The sequence below is a fragment of the Struthio camelus genome, chromosome 10 (assembly GCF_040807025.1).
Source record: "Struthio camelus isolate bStrCam1 chromosome 10, bStrCam1.hap1, whole genome shotgun sequence".
Taxonomy (NCBI): Eukaryota; Metazoa; Chordata; class Aves; order Struthioniformes; family Struthionidae; genus Struthio; species Struthio camelus.
The window spans coordinates 3,074,713-3,096,769 of NC_090951.1; the positions used below are offsets into that span (position 1 = coordinate 3,074,713).

Consider the following 22,057-nt stretch of genomic DNA (forward strand, 5'->3'; position numbering starts at 1 on the left):
CGCTGCCTTTACTCCCTCTCTGATCCCTGGCCACCTTCCATTACCTCCAGCAAGCTGCAGCCCTACCCTTTTTAAAGGCTAATTGCCAAGATCGTTGCATCATAAATGCCAAGCCCTGATTTACCTGTATCAGGGCTCCTTTCCTATACTGTTTGCTTTGAGCAGAACCACATGCCCGCAGGGCAGCTTTACTCTATCCTTTTGTTATCACATGCGGTCTGTTTGTCATGGGCTTATTCTATGTGGAGATTGTCGTGGTGTCTTTCTGTGCCTGCTTTTATTCTTACTGTTGTCATCTAGCAGTCACGTTTGGGATCTTGGAATTTGAGATCAGGCAGTTCAAAGGAATGTACCCCCAAAATGTGAGTTTTGGAGGGGGGCAAGGTTCAGGGTCCTCTCTTTTATTAGTTGACTTATTCTTGGTTCCTACCTGTGTAATGGGGAAATCACCCTACTGTACAGGTAAGTTGCCAGTGGGGTAGATTAAGTGACGTGCCTGAAGGCAATTGGGACCACTAGGACAGAGTGAATGGTTGAAGCTGGGCCCGCTGTTGGCTTCTCAAGGCCGGACTTCTCACCAGATAACCTCTTTGAAAGCCTCTGGCTATCTTCTGCTGTTAGGGGTGGCTTGAGTGCCTTGGACTGAAGCTCATGCTCAGCTAGGCTATTTCAAATGAGCAGTCCCCAGAAGAGATGAAGGGGTGTCTGGTGCCTTGTGAGCATGCTCTCTCAACAGCAGTGTAATACCGGTGAGCATCGTTCCTACTTCTGCCAGAAATGAAAAAAAAAAAAAAAAATTAGCATTAAGTAGCGTCTTTTGCATTTGAGATCGCTGCAGCTTTCGGGCTCCTGTTACCCCAATTATGTAAAGCCTTTGGCGAGGGGCTGGCAGATCACAGTGCATTGCTTCAGCTTGTGCTAGAATTCCTTTCCCTAGAATCACTCCTGAGGCACAGCAGCCGCAGTGGGTCTGCCTTGCTGCATATCTGGTTTCTGACGATGGCCAGCAGCCATAGCTTTAGGAAAGGTGGTATAGAAACTAGGGCGGTATAGTCTGATCTTCTCCTGCGCTGAGTCATCACTCTGATTTATATTAAAGCAGTGACTGTGAAGCTTTCCTCCTTTGCTCATGCGACGCAGTTCATTTGAGGTGAACGCAGTGATGCCCAAAGGAGTCTCTCAGCCCCTGCTTCACATGGATCATATCTCAGATCAAAGGAGCAAAACTTCATGCTTTAAGAAACCCTATTTCTGTGGTCTCCTGAGAAGTTGAGCAACCACTGGAATTTGTCTTGGAGTTTTACTAAAAAAGTAGTTGGTCTGTCTGTCTATCTCAGCATCTGTAGGATTCTTTCTAATTGGCAAGACTGTTTTTCTTAGCCCTTCCTACGTTGAAAGCATTTAAGTGTAGTAATTTCACTACACTCCTTTAGGAAAGACAAATATTGTTACATGATAGGGAAAGCAAAGCACAGAAATTGTGACTTGAAGGGCTCTGAATCACAAGTGGCATGGAAGAATGTCTCAGCCCTATTCAGAGACTTTGTCCCTCGGGTTTTTCTTATTTTTCCAAAGCTTGTTTATCTGACACTGATATGTTTTTGAAGGATTGCATACAGAAGCTTCCATTGCTCTTCAATTCTAGACTGCGTAGAAGCTTTTGCCTTTTATGTACGCCGTTGCAGTCTCTGCAGCTCAACCAGCAGACTTCTTACCAGAACCAGAACAGGAAAAATGACCCTAAATAACTCAGTATTTTTAATGGGAAGGCAGAAGAAGCTATTGTCACAGAAACAGAATGCCTAAGTGGGGAAGAGAATGTAAATGTTACACCTCTAAGGCCCGTCTTCGCTAACGGGAAAAGTGTGCTTTTAGATGTGTTAGCTCATCCTTTAAATATCCCTCTATAAACAAGGAGAGTTTTATTTTTAGCGTAATTGCTGGTTGAAGTGGATCCTCGATCCTCTATTCCCTCTCCCTTCTCCCCGTTACTATGCACTAGAGGTGTTTTTAATAGATGAACTGTAATATGTTTAGTGATATTTCAAACACGTTTCCTTCTCTTCCCCTCTCCTCCCCGCTGTAGTGTAGACGTACTGTAAGGCGACCTTGCTAACTATTTTAGTACTTTATCTTCCCCTGTATATCTGCACAATGTCCCTTTTAGCATATTAGTTGGAAGCAGATGCATCATGGTCTCTTGCTGCGAGGCGATAGAGCACCTCTCTTAGCTGTGACCCTGCAAGCCAGCGGTAGCGCTGGCCAGCTTTGTGATCCTGAAGGGCCTCCGGGTCAGGGCACGTAGTATCTTTTCGGCCAGATGTGGCATATCTCCCTTGAACAGCATGCAGTGGAGGGGCCATGTGACGGGGTTAAATTTGGGGAAGGCAGCGTAACAGGTTTGTCAGCTCGCTGGGCTGAGGGCTGTTCCTCATCATTTACTTTGTTCTGTGTGCCGAAGCAGGTCAGCCAAAGTGTATCGCAGGCTGTGACGGGTGGGAGAGCCCTCGATGGCAGGGGGTGTGTGCCCTTCCCGGTTAGGACAGCTCTGGGTCAGTTCAGTCTTACCAAATGAAAACGCTCAAGACTCCCCGAAAGTGCCAAATGGGCTTGAAACACAAGTTATTGAAAACAATGAGTTTGTGATTCCCTTTTTGTTTTGTTTTGTTACTTCTGGTTTTCATTCCTGTAGGTTAGGCTGGATCATGTGTTTTACTTTGTGAAGGTTTGCATCTCTTTGTTTTCTCCAGACTCTGAGCTCTTTTGTATTCAAATGACCCCAGATCCTAGACATTTAAGGGGGCGGGTGGGGAAAGCCAGTGATCCTGAAAGCAGGCGGTGACAAGCGTCCTATTCTGGGGCAGGCAGTCTGCTGCGCTGGGACTGGCTTTGCTCTTCCGCGCCTGAAGATCCCCTAGAAGCTTTCTCTGCAGCCCTTAGCGGAGCCATATACAGACACTTAAATCCTCTTAGCCTTGTGCATATTGCTGCTGTGCTGTAGCTGTAGCAGGCTCTTAATAAGCCTGCGTGATGAATGATGCAATTCATATCCTCTCTTGCCTGTATGTGCTCTGAGTCACCAGGAAGTCCTGTCACTCCGTAGTGCTCACCAAACAGTAACTAACCGTAATCATTGCCATCAGACCCAGATGCTGGTGTCCCTGGAGAGCTCCGGAGAGCCGGTCACTGGGTGCTTCCAAGCATATCCATGTTTGTGTGTTCCGCGAAAGCTATTCCCAGCTCTGGTATGGGCTATGCTATGATTCCCTCAAGTGAACACAATTACTTTCTCATGAGCAAGACAGGATGCAGGGCTGGAATGAGCCAATAAGATCATCTCAAATATCAAAATACTCATTCTCCCTTTTCTTCTCCTATAGTTTTATTTTTCAATTTGCAGTTTATTGTGCTGATTCCACTTTTGCCCTTGCTGCTCTAGGCAGGGTTGTGAGAATACAGGAAAGTGCCTTTGCTGGGAGCTAATTTGGTGCGAGCAGGTCCAGTCCAGAACCCTTGTGGCTTTTTGGCCCAGCCAAGGTGCTGCCAAGGGAGGCCAGTGTGGACAAACCTGGCCCCCAAGCCACCCTAACCCTGTAGGTGGGAAGGGGAGGGATCTAAGCCAAAGTTTTGAGAAGCTGTATTTGGCCCTGGTGGTGGCAGCGGGGTCCTGCAAAGACGAGTAGTAGGATGTGGGAGTGAGCCTTTGCTGCAAGGGCAGAGGCTGGCGTGAAAAGGAAACGGGTAGTAAGAGTGCGAAGGAATGTAGCAACCGGATTTTATTCTAACGTATCCCAGAACATAGAGCAGCCCTGGTTGCCTAGCTCAGTCCTCTGCCAGCTTTAGAAAAACTTGCCTGGCTCCTGCAGAGTAAAAATACCAGCTGCAAACGGAGTGGGAAAGGCTCAGAGCCCACAGGGAAAAGCCTAAAGAGAAAAGGTTTGAGGTCTACTCCTCCCTGAGCTGCTCGGTGACTGGTTGGCTCCGGGGGCTGGTTGTGGGCAGCCGGGGTTGCAAGCTGCTGGGCTGGTGAAGCGTGGGAGTCAGGGGTGGCTTAGCATAGGGGAGAGGAGGAGGAGGAGGGCAGGGAGTCCAGCCATGGAGCATGTCATGCTCTATGTGACGTTTGCCTCTCTCTTAAACATGCACTCCTTGCTCAGCTTTTGAACCAGTTCTTGAACTAGATCTGAAAGAAGAGCGTAAGTCCCAAAGGGAATTGCCTTTTTAGGAGTTTTGTGAGTAGTGCTGGGTGTGAGGGAGAAACCTATGTTACTGCAGGTGAAGCTCAGCCAGTAAGGGCTCCGTCTGGGGCCAGCTCACAGGACAGGCAGCAACTTCATGACTTTAGACGAGCCCTTGTTCATGCTGTTTGTTGCCTCATGGGAGCACCGTGCTGAATAGCGCGGGGAGCTGGTGCTGCAGGGGAGGGTTATGGGGGCATAGGGCAAGAAAACGTAGGGAATGAAGTTTCACTAGTTGCATTAATCACAGAGCAACTCGGTAATGGGAGATTTCATGGAGACAGAATGCTGCATTCCTGCGCACAGAGGCAGTATGATCAAGTACAAGGGCAATCGATGTACGGGGCTGTGGGCCAGCCACAGCAAAGCCGAGCCGCTTAGCCGGCCTGCTTTGTGCAGCCGTCTCTGCCTTCAGACACCGGAAAGCTGCAGTGTAGCCCCAGTGTTCGTCTGTGGAAGTCTGCGTGACCTTCCCGGGCCCCGCTGATCAGGTGGGTCAAGCACAGGATGAGAATTGCATTAGATCCGGGTTCTCTTCCTGTCTTTGCCATTGACCTGCCCACTTTATTAGTCTCATAGCTTGCTGTTATGTCAGGACAGGGCTATCTCTTCCTTTATGTTTATGCAGTAAGCAGCACAGTGTGGCCTTGATAGCCTTTTAGGTGCTATTGTTATACAAACAGCACTATATCAGTTCTGGAAGTTGTACTGACGTTTCTATGGTGTTTTCACTTAAGCTGCCCTGACCGCAGTCTGGATTGGATTGACTTAGCAGGGGTTGCAGCCGAGTACTTTAATGCTAATGGTTGCAGTAACTGCTTTTATCTATATGCCCTCAGAAACTTTCCCCATAGAAAGGGGCAGTTCCTTGTCCCAAAGCACGTATGCACCATTCAAACCACCTCCTGCAAAAATAGAAGACAGAACAGAAAAGTGTCTAGCTGCAGAGCATTGCTTTTGAAATGTTTCTGTTTTAATTCCTGGACAGCACAGTTCAAAATTTAAGTTTGTTACCCAAAATAGAGCAAATCTTTGAAGAGAAACAGGGCTCTGATCTACAAAGTGGAAGCAGTCAGTATGCATTTCTCTATGGCTGGAGGCTAGTTGTGGCTAATGCAATACTAAATGGTCTCAGACTTATCTGCCAAATCATTAGAAAGGAGCTCCTAAAACTGCTGCATAAGGTTGCAGCTGTGAACTTCATGTTTTTTTTTTTAAAGGACACTTTGTTTAAAATTTAACAAAAAGCAAATGACAATTTGTCACGATCTATTTTGCCTTCTAAAGATTTCAGTGAAAACTGATGTCTTTTCTTGTCTGTTTCTTTCAGTGCTACTCACAGCAGTGAACTGTTACAGTGTGAAAGCTGCTACTCGTGTTCAGGATGCCTTTGCTGCGGCAAAACTGCTGGCGCTGGCTCTGATCATCATTCTTGGCTTCGTTCAGCTTGCAAAGGGTGAGTATGTTTCCTTTTTCTGTTGAAGGTGGCATGCAGTTAGAGCAGGATCGGGAATTAGAGATAAAGCCCTGCAGTCTTATCCCAAGCATTTCAAAGCTAGTAGAAACGCATTCCAAGCGTCTTTTATTCTCTTGCATGCTTGGTTGATGTTTCCAGCACATACTGTGTAAAGAAGCGAGTGCATGTGTGTGTTTTAGGTACAAGGTTTTGCATTTACCTCGCTAAAGTTATGCTGGATTTCAGGCTACGGGGATGCAGCTTATACCACCCAAACTCTTTTACTACTTTGTCCAGTTGCTGTGTGGTCTCTCACTTCTAGACTGCAGGGCTGCAAAGTCAACACTGAAAACTTTGGTGCTGTGGCTCTCAGAAGTCCTTTCTGTAACTGGCTGCAGTTACAGAACTGCTGGCTGGTCCTTTCTGGTCATGGCCAGCTTGCTGGCAGAGAAGTATCTGCATCAGCAAAATCACTCCCCGTCCCATGCCCTCTGCCCAAGTAATTTTCATCCTTTCACAAACTATGCCTGCACGTTTCCCTTCTTCCTGCTTCAGGTTTGGAATATCCTGGTCTAGTCCATAGGCTCACACAGGAAAAGGTCCTGCCAGGGAAAGGCTGAAATAGCTGGGTCAGGCAAGGCTGCAGAAACCTGCGCTCTCACTGCGTGATGAGCAGTAGTGATGTGATGATATTAGGGCTCTCAGCTGAAACAGGCACTGATGTCTTTCAACTGAAATTCAAGAGTAGATAAAAATTGGAAGATACAGCAAATCTTCTGGGTTTTTTTGCTTGTTTTCTTCATATACACGTAAAATACTCTCAAACCAAGGGAGATATTTTGTTCCAAAGCCAGCTGACTGACTAATCTGCACAGATAAGCTTTATTGTCTGCTTTTTTTAATGCGAGTTTTGTGGAAATAAACTTTTCTCAGGGAACAGTACAGGCCCTACTTGTTAAATATGGGTAAAAGACTAAAGATAGTTCCTCCCATCTCTGTACTGGCAGATGCGTGTGTGTATGTTTGTGTGTGTTCGCGGGTCTTTTTAATTCCTGCCTGAGCTTTGAGAGCTAGTGCTGTCTTTGCAGAATTTCTTGCTTTATCAGAGGCTTTATTTTCTTCCAGCTTAGTGCCTACCCTCTACAGGAACATTGTTCAAGGCTTATCACAAAATACACCTCCCTCCTCTTCTAATCTCCCCAGACTGCTTAGCTGAACTTTTTTTTTTTTTGTCTGTTAGAAGAACCAGGATAAGGAAAAAATAAATCTTTGTTAGTCCTTTATCATTTTACCAGCAAATGTCTGAAATATAATAATTAACCTGAACTACAGGAAATCTTGATTTACAATCCTTTTTTGTTTGCGGATAATAACCTTATTTTACATCTTCAGAATCACCTTCCCTCTCTCTGTACTTTTCTTTGGCTCTTTCATTGAGGGTGAATCACTTTCTGCCCTGGTCTGTCAGTTATAAACACTGGTTCAGTCCATTGACTCATATGTAACCAATGAATTTCAGTGTTGTGTAAAGCGTCCCCCTTCTCCCCCTCCCCCCCCAATACTATACTCTTTTGTCTCAGCAGCTTTTTATCTCCTGAGGACTTGTCATCTGCCTTTCTGTCTTTGCTCTATCACAATATGTAGTCTCTTGGCAGCCAGCGGTATTTCTGCCAACATATGAATGGAGTCTTTTGTGCAGCTCCCTCTAGCAAAGATGTCCTGGATGCCACTTTCTCGTGCCCTCAGCTGACCTGTAACACTGCCTGTGAAGTGCACAGCCGTACGTGATAACAGGCCAGGGCTGAGCAGGTGGCTTGCGCCATTTATTCTCTGCCGAAAAAGTTGATCTCCGCCAATGCCATAGAGTACTTGAAGCTGTGAACATCTTCTGGGTGGAGGCGGTATGAAACTTACTGCAGTTTCCAGTTTTTGGTCGGTCTCAAAAGGTCCCAGATGTGCTACAGTGACTTGTATGCATCTTGCTGTGTAGCTGAGTGTATCTTGCAGTATAGCTCATCTCATGTGACGTTCAGTGTCTTGCTAAACTACCTGGCCACTTCAGAATGAAAAGTAACAAGATCAAATAGACCATAACATCTGAGGGCAGAGACCTCTTCCTGTGTGTGCATGCAACACTCAGTATAAAGGGAGCTGGATCAGAGTTGGGAGCCTTTGGATTTACAAAGGATTCTTCTCATGAAGCCCACATTTAGAAGTTGTCCCAAGTTGCACGCCGCTGCTTGTCTGAGTTTGTATTTAACAACGTGCTGCCTAGAATCCTGCCCATGCTCCAACACGAACTTTTATTAATCATCTTATGGGAGTTGCAAACTCTGGTAAGTCTTTAAGAGCTTGCAAGCTCCTTTCATATGCCCTTCCTTAGCTTCCACATATATATATTTCTTTCGCAACTTTGTGAACTTTTCTTTAAATCATGCCAGGTAACTCGATGCCCCACTGTAGCAGGGATACGTACGTTTTTTCATTTTCCTTCAAGGCAAGCACACCAGCATCACTTAAAGCATACTGTAAAGAGGGAAGGACTGTCCTGTTCTCCATGTTCATTGGGATGAGAAGTAATGGGTGCCAGCTGAGAGGCAAGGGAAATTGGGAGTAGCCATTAGAAAAACACTTTTAGCTGTAAAACCGGACTGGAATAGGTTGTCCAGGGAGGCTGTGAAGCGCTCACTGGAGGTTTCTGCAAACAGATTAGATCAACGTCTCTCGGGAATCGTTTAAGTGCAGTGAAACCTGCCTTGGAGCGCGGTGGCAGATGAGGTGCGCTTGGAAGCCTTCGTTTCTGTGAATCTCTCAGGCTGTACTTTGCGTTAGTGCAGTACAGAATTGCTGGATGTCCTCCAGGTGAAATACTATAGGCCTAGTCTTTTAAAGCGCTGACACTTTTAAATGGGTGACTTTTCTAAAAGCCTGTTTAACCTCTGAGTGTGTGGGTGATCCTGAGTCCCACAGCCACAGCGCGTCATGCTTTCACTGTTCTTCTGTGTGCCCTTGTTTTCTTTTATACCAGTCATAAAGCTCTTCGGACAAAGAGGACTCTGAGCACTACCAGCTCGGTGAGTTCAGTCCTTAGCTGGCAACTATTGTTGGAGGAAAATACACGCCAAGTTGAAAATACTTCTGTGGCAATTTGTCTGGTCCTGAAATTACGGAGGTGAAGGGGTTGTGTGTTCCCATGACACTCTGGATAGTGTCTGAACAGTGCTGATGAACTTATTTTAATGGCTGCTCCCCACTGCTGTTTTATGTTTAAAGTCTCCATAAACAGAGTAGAGGAGCAATACCACAGTTTCTTGCTCAAATGTGGAAACTTCTGAGACTTCACAGAAGTATGTTCTTCCCTGTATTGACCTCTACCCCTTCAGCTTTTGGCTTTTTTCTTTTAATCCTTTCATTGAGCATTTTTATTATTTTTCGGAAAACCAGTATCATCTTAAGACAAAGAAATATGTAGCAATATTACCACACAGAAAACAGCATTTCCTTGTGATCTTTCTGTGGACAGCTGTTTTGCATCACTTCTTTCATGCAACTTCAAAAGGAGGGTAGAATTTGGTTTCATACTTAGACAGCCTTTCATCTACTTGAAAGTTGACCCAGTATAGCTGTTCCACTCGGGATACGATTATTTTACTAATACAAAAGGTCCACTTTTAAAAACCTTCCTGTGGCTAGAGTTGTATTGCTGTAAAACTTCAATGTCCTGGACTTAGTATATCGATGTGAAAATCCATATAGTTCTACCCCCAGCTGTATGACCCACAAGTATGTAGCACTTAAATTGTGTAACTTCTAGCACAGGCGGGATCAGCGTGTTTTCACTCTACTGTTACTGAACAGTGGGCTGCTCTTTTGTTCTACTGCTTTATCAGCTCTTAGAAATTGCCTTCTGTCCAGTCATCTTTACGTATTTTTTGGCCATGTTGTTACCTAGTGGACAGGCAGACAGTAAGATGACAGTGATCAACACAGCTAGCTGGAAGTCGGGACGTCTGGGACTAGGTCACACAGCCAGCGTGGGCTGAGGGCCACGCAGCTCTAAGGGTGGTTCTCCACCGACTCCTGCTTTTCGGAGGATGTGAGCTGAGAGATCTGTGGTTAGGTCCATGGCTGTTGTGTTCATACCCAAATCACCTGCACAATGGCTTAAAAAGTAAACTAGGAATGAAATGATCCAAAAAAAAAAGTGCTAGTCTTTAAGATTAATGTGCTGATACTTTTCATATGGGGGGAAATTTGGTGAAAGTTTTGAGGTCAAAAACCGTTTTAAAAACGTATCTTTTAATCAAAAGAATATTCCGGCTCTTTTGTTGTTGATACTCTATGGTTTCTTAAACATTTATCTAACCTTGGGCAGCGCAAACAGCGAGGTGCGTTTCTGGCTGCTGTGCGTTAGCAGAGGGCTGCAGAGTTGGACTACAGACCTCGCTGTGATTCCTCAGCCAAAGATCTTTGTAAAACACTTGGGCAGCAGGGACTTAGGGAAATAGAATTTAACACTCATTTTATTGAATTATTTTTATTGAAGTGATCTTCCCTTCTCTCTCTTAGTGCCTGATTTCTGATCTTAAATCTCTTGTCTGTGGTGCCTCAAGTGCCTGCCAGGATGGTAACAATCAGCATTACTCTCTCTCCAGCTCCCATCCTTGTGCTTATCAGCGACCAGCAGAGAGCTGCATTTGCTGAACAAGCACAGGGTAAACTAAGGACAAAGTAGGCAGATTGAACTCCAGACGTGTGCCGTGGAGAGTTTAGTCTAGGCAGGGAACCTTGTTTTTAATGAAGGTTTTTCTTTAAATAGATGTGTACTACATAATGCAGCAGCAGCACAATTCTCTCGTCCTCCCCTCGCTCCCCCCGATATTGTTTGCTCTTTGTAAAAGGGTATTTAGAAGTGTAGTCATGGCTGGCTGATTCTAAATTGAACAGGGGATGTTTTCTAAAAATGCAGAATTGAAGGTCTAAACCTTCAGATATTAAGGTGTGCTTAGCTTGTCTATGAAGCCTAATAAAAATACCATCTAAGCACTCCAGGTATGAGGCAACATCTTGGCAATGTGTGTGCCCACACATACGTGTATATCCTTCATGTATTGAATACTTTTGCCTTTTGCTGGGAAATGGCCGTTTGATCTGTTTCTCTGAGTGAGGCTTATTTTGCTAATTCTCTGGCCAAACTTTTTTTTTTTCCACCTTTTTTGGTGACACATGCTGTGATTAAGAAAACTTGAGGGAGAGAAGTTTACTTGCTCTGATTTTCCTCTCCACTGCCAATAGCAGCATGGGTCGAATGTCTGAAAAAAGCTCCTCGAGCCACATCTGTAATGAGACCTAGGGGCTGAGTGGATAAACTCTGCTAAGAGCAAAGGAGTGAGTATAGTCCTCAGAGTGTAGCAGGCAGGTTGTCTCTGGAGGGGTCTTGCTGAAATGACAGGAAAATTTGGAATTCACGGCTGGTAATTAAAAGCAGGCTCCCTTAGGTTTCAAAGCACAACTGCACATAGATACCAGCAGAGAGCAAGTGTTGTCATTGTCTGCATTCACTTCCATGTGAACCCGCACTTAATCATACCCAGCCATTTGGAGAGGAATAAGCAGTTAGCACAGCTGCAGGAATCTGCCACAAGCTTCCCTTTGACCTGCTCTCATAACCCCTCATGTCCATAGGGTAAACCAGAGGACAAACCTGCTCATCAACTCGATGTTTCGGGGGGTTTTAAAGTGTATTTTGTCATTTCCTGCCACATCAGGAATGACCTGCTCTTCAGAAAATGAGGGTAGATGCAGCAGCCAGTGATGCCTTTGCGCACGCTGTGTGTTGTCGCATGCAGCAAGGAGCTGCTGCACCACTGGCTGTGCTGGGAGGGTGAGCTCCTGCTGGGGACTGGCTCTAGGACACAACCTGGGACGCGGGGATCTGCTGATGGCAGAGCTGGAGCCATCTGGAAGGAGTTTGGAGACCGAAGCCAAACCAGGCGGATGTTCACCCAGCTAACCCATGATTAACTCTCACTGTAGATCCTCTCTGATGGAGATGAGGCAAGGCTTATGGATAGTAAACATCCCTCAAGCCTTTGAGTGTGTCCCTGCAAGTTGGGGCCGAGGCTTATGCGCAAAAGATCGCAGGAAACGCGTGCCCTGCAGCTGCCCATACTGTTTCTTGTTACATTGGCGTCCAGTTCTTTTACCAGCGCTAAGCTTTGAAGGAAAGCTGCTACGTTCCCCTTACTCACCCTCTTAGTAATGGTGCAGATGGAAAGTGGAAGGCTGTGCTGAAGGAGAGAGTGAACAAGGAAGCTGGGAAAGTGGCCAGTATTCTGCACCTCTGAATCACATCGAGCATGCTGGAGATTAATCAGGCATCTTATGCTGGAGAGTTGATATGAAACAATTATGTTTTGTGGGCTTGTCGCGCTCTAACCATTGACTTCACCTCCAGCCAAAGGTGAATGCAATTGCTGAGGCCAGGTGGGCATGGCAGGTTAGGGGGTGCTTTGCGGTTTGCATGTTCTGATTTGGGAGTGAGCAGGGGTTTTTCATATACACAACACATTTCTCTTTGGCTCAGTTTTGTCCACGAGTGAAATGCACTGAATGGCCTCCCCGTGTCTTGCCGAGTTCTCTAGATGGCTGTGTTCCCTCTCCGCACTGCTTAGGCAAGCTAAAACTATTTAATTATGATTAACCACTTACTGCAATAGAAGATGGCTGTGCTGTTAAAACCAGAATGGACATGACTGGGGAGCAAATGAACATTTTCCAAAAAGGGTCTGAGCATGCAGCGCTTGGACTGAAATAGGTCCCTCCCACAGAAAGGCCCCAGGTGACCCATCACTTGCTGGAGCAATTACCAGAGTCTTGGCAGCTGGCAAGATCAGCAAGTAGGGTTTATGTCACAGCTTGTTACCTTAATTTGGTTAATTGTAGAGCAGAATGCAGTTGAACAGCCAGTTCAAACCAGGCTCCAGATCACCTGGGTGCCAGGCACAGGCAGGGCACTGCCCGGAGAGCGGCTGCCTGCAGCCCCTGCTCCTAACAGGGGCGGTGAGCAGGAGAGGGACGGAGAGGAGCCGAAGAGGACGAGCAGAGCACGCTTTGGCCTGCAGCACGCCCTGGGCCATGGCATGCTTGCGAGGGAGCCTCTGCTCTCTGGGAGCAGCAGAGGCCGTGCTTGGCAGCCTCACCTGCAGGTCTGTCCATTCGTTTGATTCACAGTCCATCTAGAGGTTTGAATTGTAAACTCAGACTTGAAAGAGTAAGAAGTAGAGTGTCTGTCAGGAACAGGATTTCATACCTCGCTGTTTGGAGCAGCCAGTCCTAGTAAGTAAATACGTAACAAATTCTAGAGGAGGGACATTTAGTCCAACATCCCCGGTCTCCAGCTGTGGCCAATAGTGAGCCTCTGTGGAAGAGTGCGAGGCAAACATGTTGTGGTGCCTCCTAGTACGCTTTCAGCCTCCTCTGCGCTTTGAGGTCTTCTGCGCCCAGAGGCGGTATCTTTGTGTTTGATGGATTTCTGTTCCAAGAATTTGTCTAGTAACTGCTTGAACTTCTGTCTAATTATCTCTGTGTGGGGCTCTTAGCAAGATCAGGGCAACGCAGATGTAGTCAGAGCTCACCCAGTGTATGTTATGGCTTAGCCCGTGTGGAGAGGACGTTTGGCATACCCTCCATGGCTGGAGTTTGGCTTTATTCCCCCAAGATGTATAGTACGGTGCCAGTTAAGTCTGTAAAGGCATTACTGGCAAGCACAAATTATTTTCTCTGGTGATCCACCAGTTGGCAGGGTGGGAAAGAGCCTTGTTGTTGCAATGGCGGGAGAGGACAACTGCTCTGCTGAGATGCAATCTTCAGAGAGTGCTTGTTAAGGAGTCCAGGCTCTGTCTTGCAACCAGGAAGCGATGAGGCCTGAAAGAAATAAAACTTGTGACAAAGGGGTAGCATGTGGACACTTGGAAAGACAAGGTTTGTCCCGGGGAAGAGAGAGGTCTCAGCTACTCTGGTGGTTTAATCATGTTATGACGTGTTGCAATCCCCATTTGACCATGGGATGACAGAGACATGAGTATGGATGTAGCTGGGGCTGGATTTCCCAGACCTGATTGCCCAGTGCATGTGCTGCTATACTGTAGCCGCAGTTCTTCTGCAACTCACACCAACAGCATCCCCCTGCAAATGGGATAGCAAACGGGGGCAGGGAAGAAGGCAGAGTGGGGCTGCTTTCCTAGGCAGCTTTGTGAGCAGAGAGCATTTTGCAGGGAATATTGCCTTTTGTAGACAGAAATGGAAATGATAGATATTCCCTCTTCCTTTAATTCCTCCTCCACTTTGCTTTGTGGGGAGGTGAGCACCGCAAGCCAAGGCCAGTTTGTTACTTGGCCTTTACGTTCCACCTGCATTTCGTCTCTTGCATCCCAGTTCAGCTGCTCCCATTCCCTCTCCAGCAAACCCTCTAACCCCACCAATAGAAAGACGAGTGCCAGAACTGAAAAGGTCCGTGCATCTAGATTTGTTACCAGGCCTCTGCAAATGTGATGCTTGGTGGGCTAGGGGAGTGAAATTTTCCAGCCCAAGATGGGAGGAGAGTTAGTTCAGAGGAAAAATGCCTTGTATTGTTAGTGTTGCTTCTCTTTCGCCAGGTGCAAGTCTGAGCATGTTGTTTCGGGAGATGAAGGGTTAAGCTCCAGGCACTGCTGACTGCCATGTGATAAGGTTGCTTGTGTGATTAGTGAAGATCTGTGCCCTAAGAGGAATCACAAGGGCAGCAGCAGGGCTCCTGGGATGCTTGCTGCTAACGTGCTGTACCGAATCCTGCCTCGCTCCGCTTCCTTCCTCGCGAAGGGGAGTGCTGCTTTCACCCAGGGAGCGTGGCTTCCCCATCCTGGGCCTAGACAGAGGCCCAGATCAAAAGACAGGGAACAAAACAGCGGTACAGCATTTTTAAAGCAAAATAAATAAACCCTTCGCTGCTCTGGGAGAGTTCTTACCAAACGTTCAATTGAACCCTCTATTTATGGCTTTCTGTTTCAAAAGCAGATAAATAACAGGAACTTTTGATATTCAAGCCCTAAAAAAGCTAACTTCCCACAATCAAAGAGACTGCTGTAACCCTCTGCTTTATCAGGTTGCTGGTGGAACTAGAGGAAATCCTGGGTTTTTATCAAATAAAAGCAGCTTTCAGTTGAGAAGACAATGTGACAATATCTGTTTGAATAGTATCTTCCAGCCAGAAGGACCTCAGTGTTTTCTTCACTGGGAGGGAGATGTCTGGGAGATTACCTCAGCGATGGCACATTGCACAGTGTGAGAAAATTTGAGCGCTCTATAATGGCCATTTGCTTGAGACAGGTATGTTTGGCCCTGATGAATTGATGCGTTACTCCAGAGGAATTAAGCACTATAAAACTGGAGGAGGCAGCTCAACAGAAATAGGTGCACATGCTCGCTAATGCAACCAGCAATGCATCAGCATGGTAATTATGTGTCCTCAGAGCAGCTTCTGCCTCGAGCTTTCTCTCTTTCCTTTCGTAACCCTGCTGAAGGTCCCTCAAGTTCAGTCTTGCTGGTTTTAGAATCAGTCCTTTCTTGTTTCTGTTCTCTGCAGGTGACGTGACAAACCTGACTCCTGAACATTCCTTTGAAGGTACAAAAGTCGATGTGGGGAGCATTGTGTTAGCCTTGTACAGCGGTCTCTTTGCCTATGGAGGATGGTAAGAGGCAGCCCTCTTTCCTTTTTCAGCGCCAAATGTTGTAGCTCATTCCTCCTGTTCCTAGATTTTGTTTGCTTGCAGGACGAGCCTGGTCCAGGACCAGCTCTTTCTTGTTATGAGGGCGATGATGCAGATGTTTTGGTTTTGCCTAGTAACGTTAATAGTCATACTTCACACCCTGTTTCCAGCTAGGACATGGAAGCACAAAGAACGTAATCCCAGTGAGCAGGTAATGGGCTTTTTGGTGCACCTCCGAGGCAGTATTAAGAGAAAGCACCAGGATGGATTCCTCTAGCAGGAGAGATGTGGTACAGGCCAACAGACGCATTAGACATGGCAAAGTAGAGAGGCTGCTGTGGCTAACAGCTCTGTGCAAAAGAAGGTCTTTCACAAGCTTCGCCCTTCATGTTGTAAGGAAGCTGGCTGGCAGCATGGTATGCTAGATCCCCAGCGGCGTTCAGGGCTCAGGCTTTTGTGGGTTTTGTACTATAGGTCCTGAACTATGCATCAGCCAGCATAAGTTTTTCAGCAGGATTCAGTCTCTCTGCCCCTCCTAAAATTCCATTGCACACATGTAAATTAAGGGCTTGATTTATTGGGTGGCATAACCAGAATTAATCACCGTCCTTTTTAAATTACAGGAATTACTTGAATTTTGTCACAGAAGAGATGATAAATCCCTACAGGTATGTGTGTGTCCTGTGATGACTTCCCCAGGAGGAAAAGTGGTTGTTCTCGGGATGTCCCTTCCTTGTGGCTGCCTTGTGTGTTTAACAGATGTTGCTAATGAGCCCAGAAGCCAAGGTCCCCTAGGGAAAGGGAAGAAGGGGCTACCTTTAGCTATCACTACCAAAACTTGACAGATAATGGCACTGTTCCCCCATACAATAGGGGGAGGGGATAATAATAACGTCTATATGAGGAGGACTGTTGTTTATGCTGCTTTCCTGCACTGTTAATATTATCAGTGATGTTGGGAAGTCTCACTTCCTTGGCCTGGCAGCTGTCTGAATTACAGGCAAGGAAGAGGCACTTACAGATTTATTACTGTCTTGTGTAAACTCCCAGACGTATTTGAACATATATCTGTTTGCCTTGTGCTCTTTCCGTCCCATCAAACAATAGGCCGCTTTCTGCGCTGCCCATGCCTTTCAGGGTTATGCAGGGGACCTGGTGAAATGAGGGTTGGCCACACCAAAGCAGGACATCACTGGCAGTTTGCTTTTGCTGGTGGTAGGGAAGGTGCAGCCTTCTCTCAATATGGGCTCCAGGATCGGTTGTGCAAGAGCCCGTTCCTGGCTGACCCCAGCAGTGATTAGTGCCTGCTGGGAAGCATGAGATTTGATACGCCCTTTCCTTGACAAACACTGTTATGAAAGTTTTTGCAGTTTGCAATTATTTTCTTGCCTTCTGAATGCAGTCATGGTATTTGACGCTCACCTCCTGTGGCTCTGAGCTCCACAGACCAATTATGTGGCATCATGCAGGGTTTCCTTTTTCAATTACTGTTCATGAATTAAGTTAGACTATTGGGAAAGGCAAATTTGTATTCAGACGACACCACCTAGGCTGTGTCTGAGTTTGTTTTCCGTGGGCTTCGTAAGTCCAGCCAGCTGCACAGAGTTAGAGCCCTAAAAATTGCCCACTGAATCCCTGACCTTTCCATCTCCCACAAGAAAGACGCTGGCATAAATGCTGCTTCTCTGTTCAGAAGAGCATGCGTGTGCTAATGCCACTAGCTAGCGAGAGAAGTGGGGGCTTATTTTTAATTGCTTTTGCAGTGAACTTGGTTTGCTGCTTGCCCAGAGAGCCAGAGTCCCTCCACACAAAAAGTGCCATCTGCCGTGGTCCTTCACTCTGCATCTGTCAGCCTCTCGGCTATTCCTATGTGAGCATTTTTTTTCTCTCCTTCTAGAGAAGCAGAGTGTGGCTGGGAAACGGGATTTGCTGAGGAGCCAAAGAAAAGCAGAATGGCTCATGCCAAATTTAAGTGAATCCAGAAGGGCTGCAGCAGCAGCAACCTTCTTCCATAACATTCCCTGGCATCGACAACTCTTCTGTCTGAACTGCAGAGCTCATTACAATTTATATTTTCTTCCTAGAAACCTGCCTCTGGCTATCATCATCTCACTACCTGTAGTCACTTTGGTTTATGTGTTGACAAACTTAGCTTACTTCACAACCCTGTCGACAGAGCAGATGCTGACGTCCGAAGCTGTGGCTGTGGTAAGATAGGTGCATTTCTGACGTGACTCTTTTGTTTTCCAAGGCTGGTTAAATTAGACTTATAATCTCTACATATATCTCCTAGTTTGTTCCACGCTGATCATGGCTGCTTATAAAACAGCTCACGTTTGACGGGAGATAAAGAGCAACTGTGACGGGAGCAGAGAAGAACAGCATGATACTACGTGGGGTTTATCACAGAGAAGAGCAAGGGTGGGCGGGCAGTTAGTGCTGCTCTTAATTCATAAATACCCAGAGGTGCTGCTGGCCGCCTGACTTATCAGGTTACCAGAGCATGGTATTTATGGGAAAAGGTCATTCAGTCAATATTGAACTAGGCTGTTCTCTCTCTGTGTCTTCCTTGCTCTAATTAAGAGAGAAAAATAGTTTTTCTATTAATTGAAATGCCATTGCAGTCAGAAATCTTGATTGCTTCAGAAGTGAGCAGCATTGCATGGTCTTGCAAACTAGGTGTGACCAGGATTGCTGGAGAGCAATATCCCATGCCAGTATAGATTGGTCTGGGCCGTTCAGATGACAGCACTCTCTCCTTCGGGTTAGCACTAAACCCCTGCTCGCAGTATAGAGGGTCGAGTTATTGGACGTACCAGCCTGCTCTGGGTTACTCTAGTCATGTTCCTTTGCAAGTCTGTTGGAATCAACATAATTATTTCAACATAAAACTGCAGTGAAGCAGAGAAAGGTCAGTTTGCAATGTAAAACTGCAATACTGGGTCACTGTGTTTGTAAAGAGCTGTCTCCCAGCATCCTGAATCAGCTCCCTGCGTGTAATTGGCAATGGCCAAAAGTCTCTGAATCTCCATGCAGTTTCAGTTTAGTCTCGAGCTTCTGGAGTTAGCTAGTCTAGTAGATGTTGTGTCCTGACTCTGAAGGAAAGGCTTTCTGCTGATTTTGTGCAATTCCACAAAATACTTTTTTAGGAAGGTGAAGCAGTTGATGGCAATGTGGAAAACACCTTAAAAGCTTGAGCTACTAAGCCATGTTAATGGTTCAGTTTTCTACAAATTTTAAGTCTTTGTAGGCAGCTGTGAGTTCTCTTAGGTGTTTTTAAGTGTGAAATATCTTTCTTGTTGCCCCTCATTTAGGATTTTGGCAACTATCACCTCGGTGTCATGTCCTGGATCATCCCTGTCTTTGTTGGCTTATCGTGCTTTGGATCTGTTAATGGATCTCTCTTCACTTCTTCCCGGTAGGTTTCTTGCTCAGTTCTGTGGGTTTTGTTTACAAGCAGTGCTTAATGCCTCTTTGTCTAGAACTGGCCTCCAAAGAGTGGCTGTGGGTAGGTGCAAAGTCTAAAAGATCTGGAGGCCATGTCAGGAATGAGAATACCTTTTTTTTTTTTTTTTTTTTTTTTGTTTAAGGCTTTAAAGCCATATTTAGTTTAAAGGAATCTCCTGCAGTGGTCTCAGTCTTCTGTTCCTCAGGCAAAGTCCTGTTGAAGTTATTAGGACATAAACACACACAGGCTTGAAACTCGGTGTCATAGCCTGAGAAAGTGGATTTAATGAAAACCAGAAGCTTGTGGAACTTCGGGGCTGAGAATTCCTCCAGAAGGGGAGAAAGGGTGGGACAGGACTGGCACACGGGAGGTTTCAGCTCTGACACCCATTTCCCCGGTTATCTTAGTAAAGTTGCTTAAATTGTCCTCTCTGGAAAGGAGGATATAAACATTTCCTTTCTTGCGTTCCTTGCCTGTCTCCTGCCTCCCTTCCAAGGCACGGACCTTCCACTGTGCACGTGTGCAGAACCTGCTGTTTGGGGTATGATCCTGGTGGGCCCCACTCTCAAACCAGTGACTAGCAAAATAGGTCACAGTTGGCATTGTGCTACTGCACTGCTAATGTGTAAAACTTGCGTAAAAAGGGCATTTCCATCTTGCTGGCTCAGCACCATCTAGGCTGATCATGGGCTATCCTCACTTATTATTTGTTAAAGACAAACCTGGCCTCGAGCTAAGGGTTGACATAGGGGTAACTGCTCTATCTCCCTTGCCTCAGACTGTTCTTTGTGGGATCCCGAGAAGGACACCTGCCTTCAATCCTGTCTATGATTCACCCTCGGCTTCTCACTCCAGTGCCATCCCTCATCTTCACGGTAAGCTCCTGGGTCTGTCCAGCTGAGCACCGAACTGGTGTGGAGGTAGGGTCCCATCAGAGTGGCTGGAGAAGGACTTCTTGGGTGCCCCCTTCAAACACAGCCATTTCTGCTGCCAGCTCTGGGGCAGGATAGACCCTTCTCACCCTGTCCTTACATTCCACGTTCCATTTTGAAATCGCTCCAGGCACCAACTGAAAATAGGATAGATAGGTAAATATTAATCAGCCCGTTTCCATTCTTGGCAGATAGTTCATCTAAAATACCTGTGTCTGATGTAGTAATATATGTGGTTTTGCCTACTTCTCCCTTTGGTAACGGCTTCTGTTTCTGGCTACAGTGTGTCATGACCCTGCTGTATGCATTCTCCAACAACATTTTCTCAGTCATCAACTTCTTCAGCTTCTTCAACTGGCTGTGCGTGGCTCTGGCCATCATTGGCATGATGTGGCTGCGTTACAAGAAGCCAGAGTTGGAAAGGCCCATCAAGGTGAGAACAGTCTGTGGTTATTGCACGGGGCAGTCCTGCCTGCATAGGCCACTTTCATTTGTGGTCAGAGGGATGGTTCTGCCAGCTTGAAAACAGCAGTTGCAAGCTGTACGAGAGATCAGAGGCTTCAGGCTGCAGGGACAAAACCTTGATCCCTCTCTGGGGAAGCGCCTTCTCAGCACCAGGAGAGGAGCAGGAAGTACAGCAGCTTTTACTGAATGAAAGAGGGACTCAGATTGCAAGTGGGTAGCTAGCAGGCAGGCAGAGGAAATGTTGTGGAAGTGTGAACCATGTACCTAACTTGGTAGGAAGGTATCCCTGCTGCACAGAAATCTGCTGAATGCGAATTGGTGCTCTCGCCGCCAAGGAGGGGAAGAGTTGCCGTGGCCACAGGACGCTCAAGTGAAGGAAGCTCTGTGTGTCAGACATGTGAGGTGTTCTAGTGGGATTGCCCAGTGAGAAGCTCTCAGTGGCTAACGTGTTCCCCGGGACATTTCATAGAGTCTGTGAACAATTCATAGAGTTTTGGTGAAACACTGTGTACTATCATGGAATTCACTTAAAATATTTTTTTTGAATAAAGCGGACAAATCCAAGCCTGAAAGCTCTGCAGAGCCGAGAACTTTGTTCCATTTGTCCTTGGCCAGCTTGGCAGTACCGTGCCCCATCTGGGAGGAGGCCCAGATCATGTCAGCTGCAAGCGTGTCTGCCTTCCCTAAAGGCATGCTTCTCACTCATCCCCCAAGCACACTCAGATCTCTGCCAGGCAACACTCAACCAGGGAGAAATGAACTTACAGATGTGCACCAGCGCCTTCCCAAGTAACTCCTCATGGGGTATTTCATTTGTTTTTTAAAAGAAAGCGAGGGTGTTCTCAGCAGGGCCCATGCTAAAAGCAGCGTAGCTGAGTCTCCTGAGAAATTTACAGTGATGGTGGTACGGCTTGTGCTGAGGTTGCTGCTTTATTTGATGCTATTGGTATGAATGCTTTTTTATAAGGAATCACTCGAGTATGGAACTAGTGCCAGAAACTGTGGGTGCTGAGAAGGCTGATGCTATCTTGGCAAGCCACATCTCTGTGCTTTGTTTTGCCATTCTGAAATGTGCATGTTAGCCTACTCCCAGTTTCTCCAGGGCGGCTGAAGAGCAGTGGCTAAATTAATAACCTCCCTACAGCAATTCAAGCTCATGGTCCCCTTGTTTAGAGTCCTGGGGCAGGCAGGAACACCATCCACATAGGGTCCATTGTGGATCCTGAACTGCTTCCCTCCTGGGCTGTGCAGCTAAATCATCTTCACTGGAGAGTCGCCTGGCCCACTTTTCTTGCTGGCCCTGCTATAACTTCTTACCTGCTCTTTGGGTCCTTTTTAGGTGAACATCTGCCTGCCCATTTTCTTCATCCTGGCCTGCTTGTTTCTCATCGCTGTTTCCTTCTGGATGACGCCGAAGGAATGTGCTATTGGTTTTGCAATCATCTTCAGTGGGATCCCCGTTTACCTCTTTGGGGTCTGGTGGCAAAACAAGCCCAAGTGGATTCTCCAAGGCATCTGTAAGTATCACCAGTGAAGAGCAAGGCTGCAGCCTTGGCTTTTGCTCCAAGAATAGCCGTGTTTCCTGGTGAGCATGCTACAGCTAGCAGCTCTGGCTCTCACTTGTGTAATGGAGGCTTCTAACATCTTAGCTCTGATCACTTTTTTTTTTTTTTTTTTTTAAAACAAGTTTTAACCTAATGATTACTGTATCTGCCCAGCACCCAAAATGCCCCCTGACTTACGATAATTACAAAGCTTGGGCTAAATACCCA

The 22,057-nt window shown here is 46.5% G+C and overlaps 1 protein-coding gene across 1 annotated transcript in view; it reads left to right on the top strand.

Annotated features, from left to right (window-relative positions):
• SLC7A5 (solute carrier family 7 member 5) overlaps positions 1-22,057 on the top strand; it is a 39,924-nt gene that overhangs the window by 9,369 nt on the left and 8,498 nt on the right. Inside the window, exons 2-9 of the mRNA XM_068956004.1 lie at positions 5,569-5,694; positions 15,317-15,422; positions 16,064-16,108; positions 17,525-17,648; positions 18,755-18,858; positions 19,667-19,763; positions 20,104-20,253; positions 21,625-21,802. Coding sequence (XP_068812105.1) covers positions 5,569-5,694; positions 15,317-15,422; positions 16,064-16,108; positions 17,525-17,648; positions 18,755-18,858; positions 19,667-19,763; positions 20,104-20,253; positions 21,625-21,802 — 930 coding nt within the window. The remainder of the gene's footprint in view (positions 1-5,568; positions 5,695-15,316; positions 15,423-16,063; positions 16,109-17,524; positions 17,649-18,754; positions 18,859-19,666; positions 19,764-20,103; positions 20,254-21,624; positions 21,803-22,057) is intronic.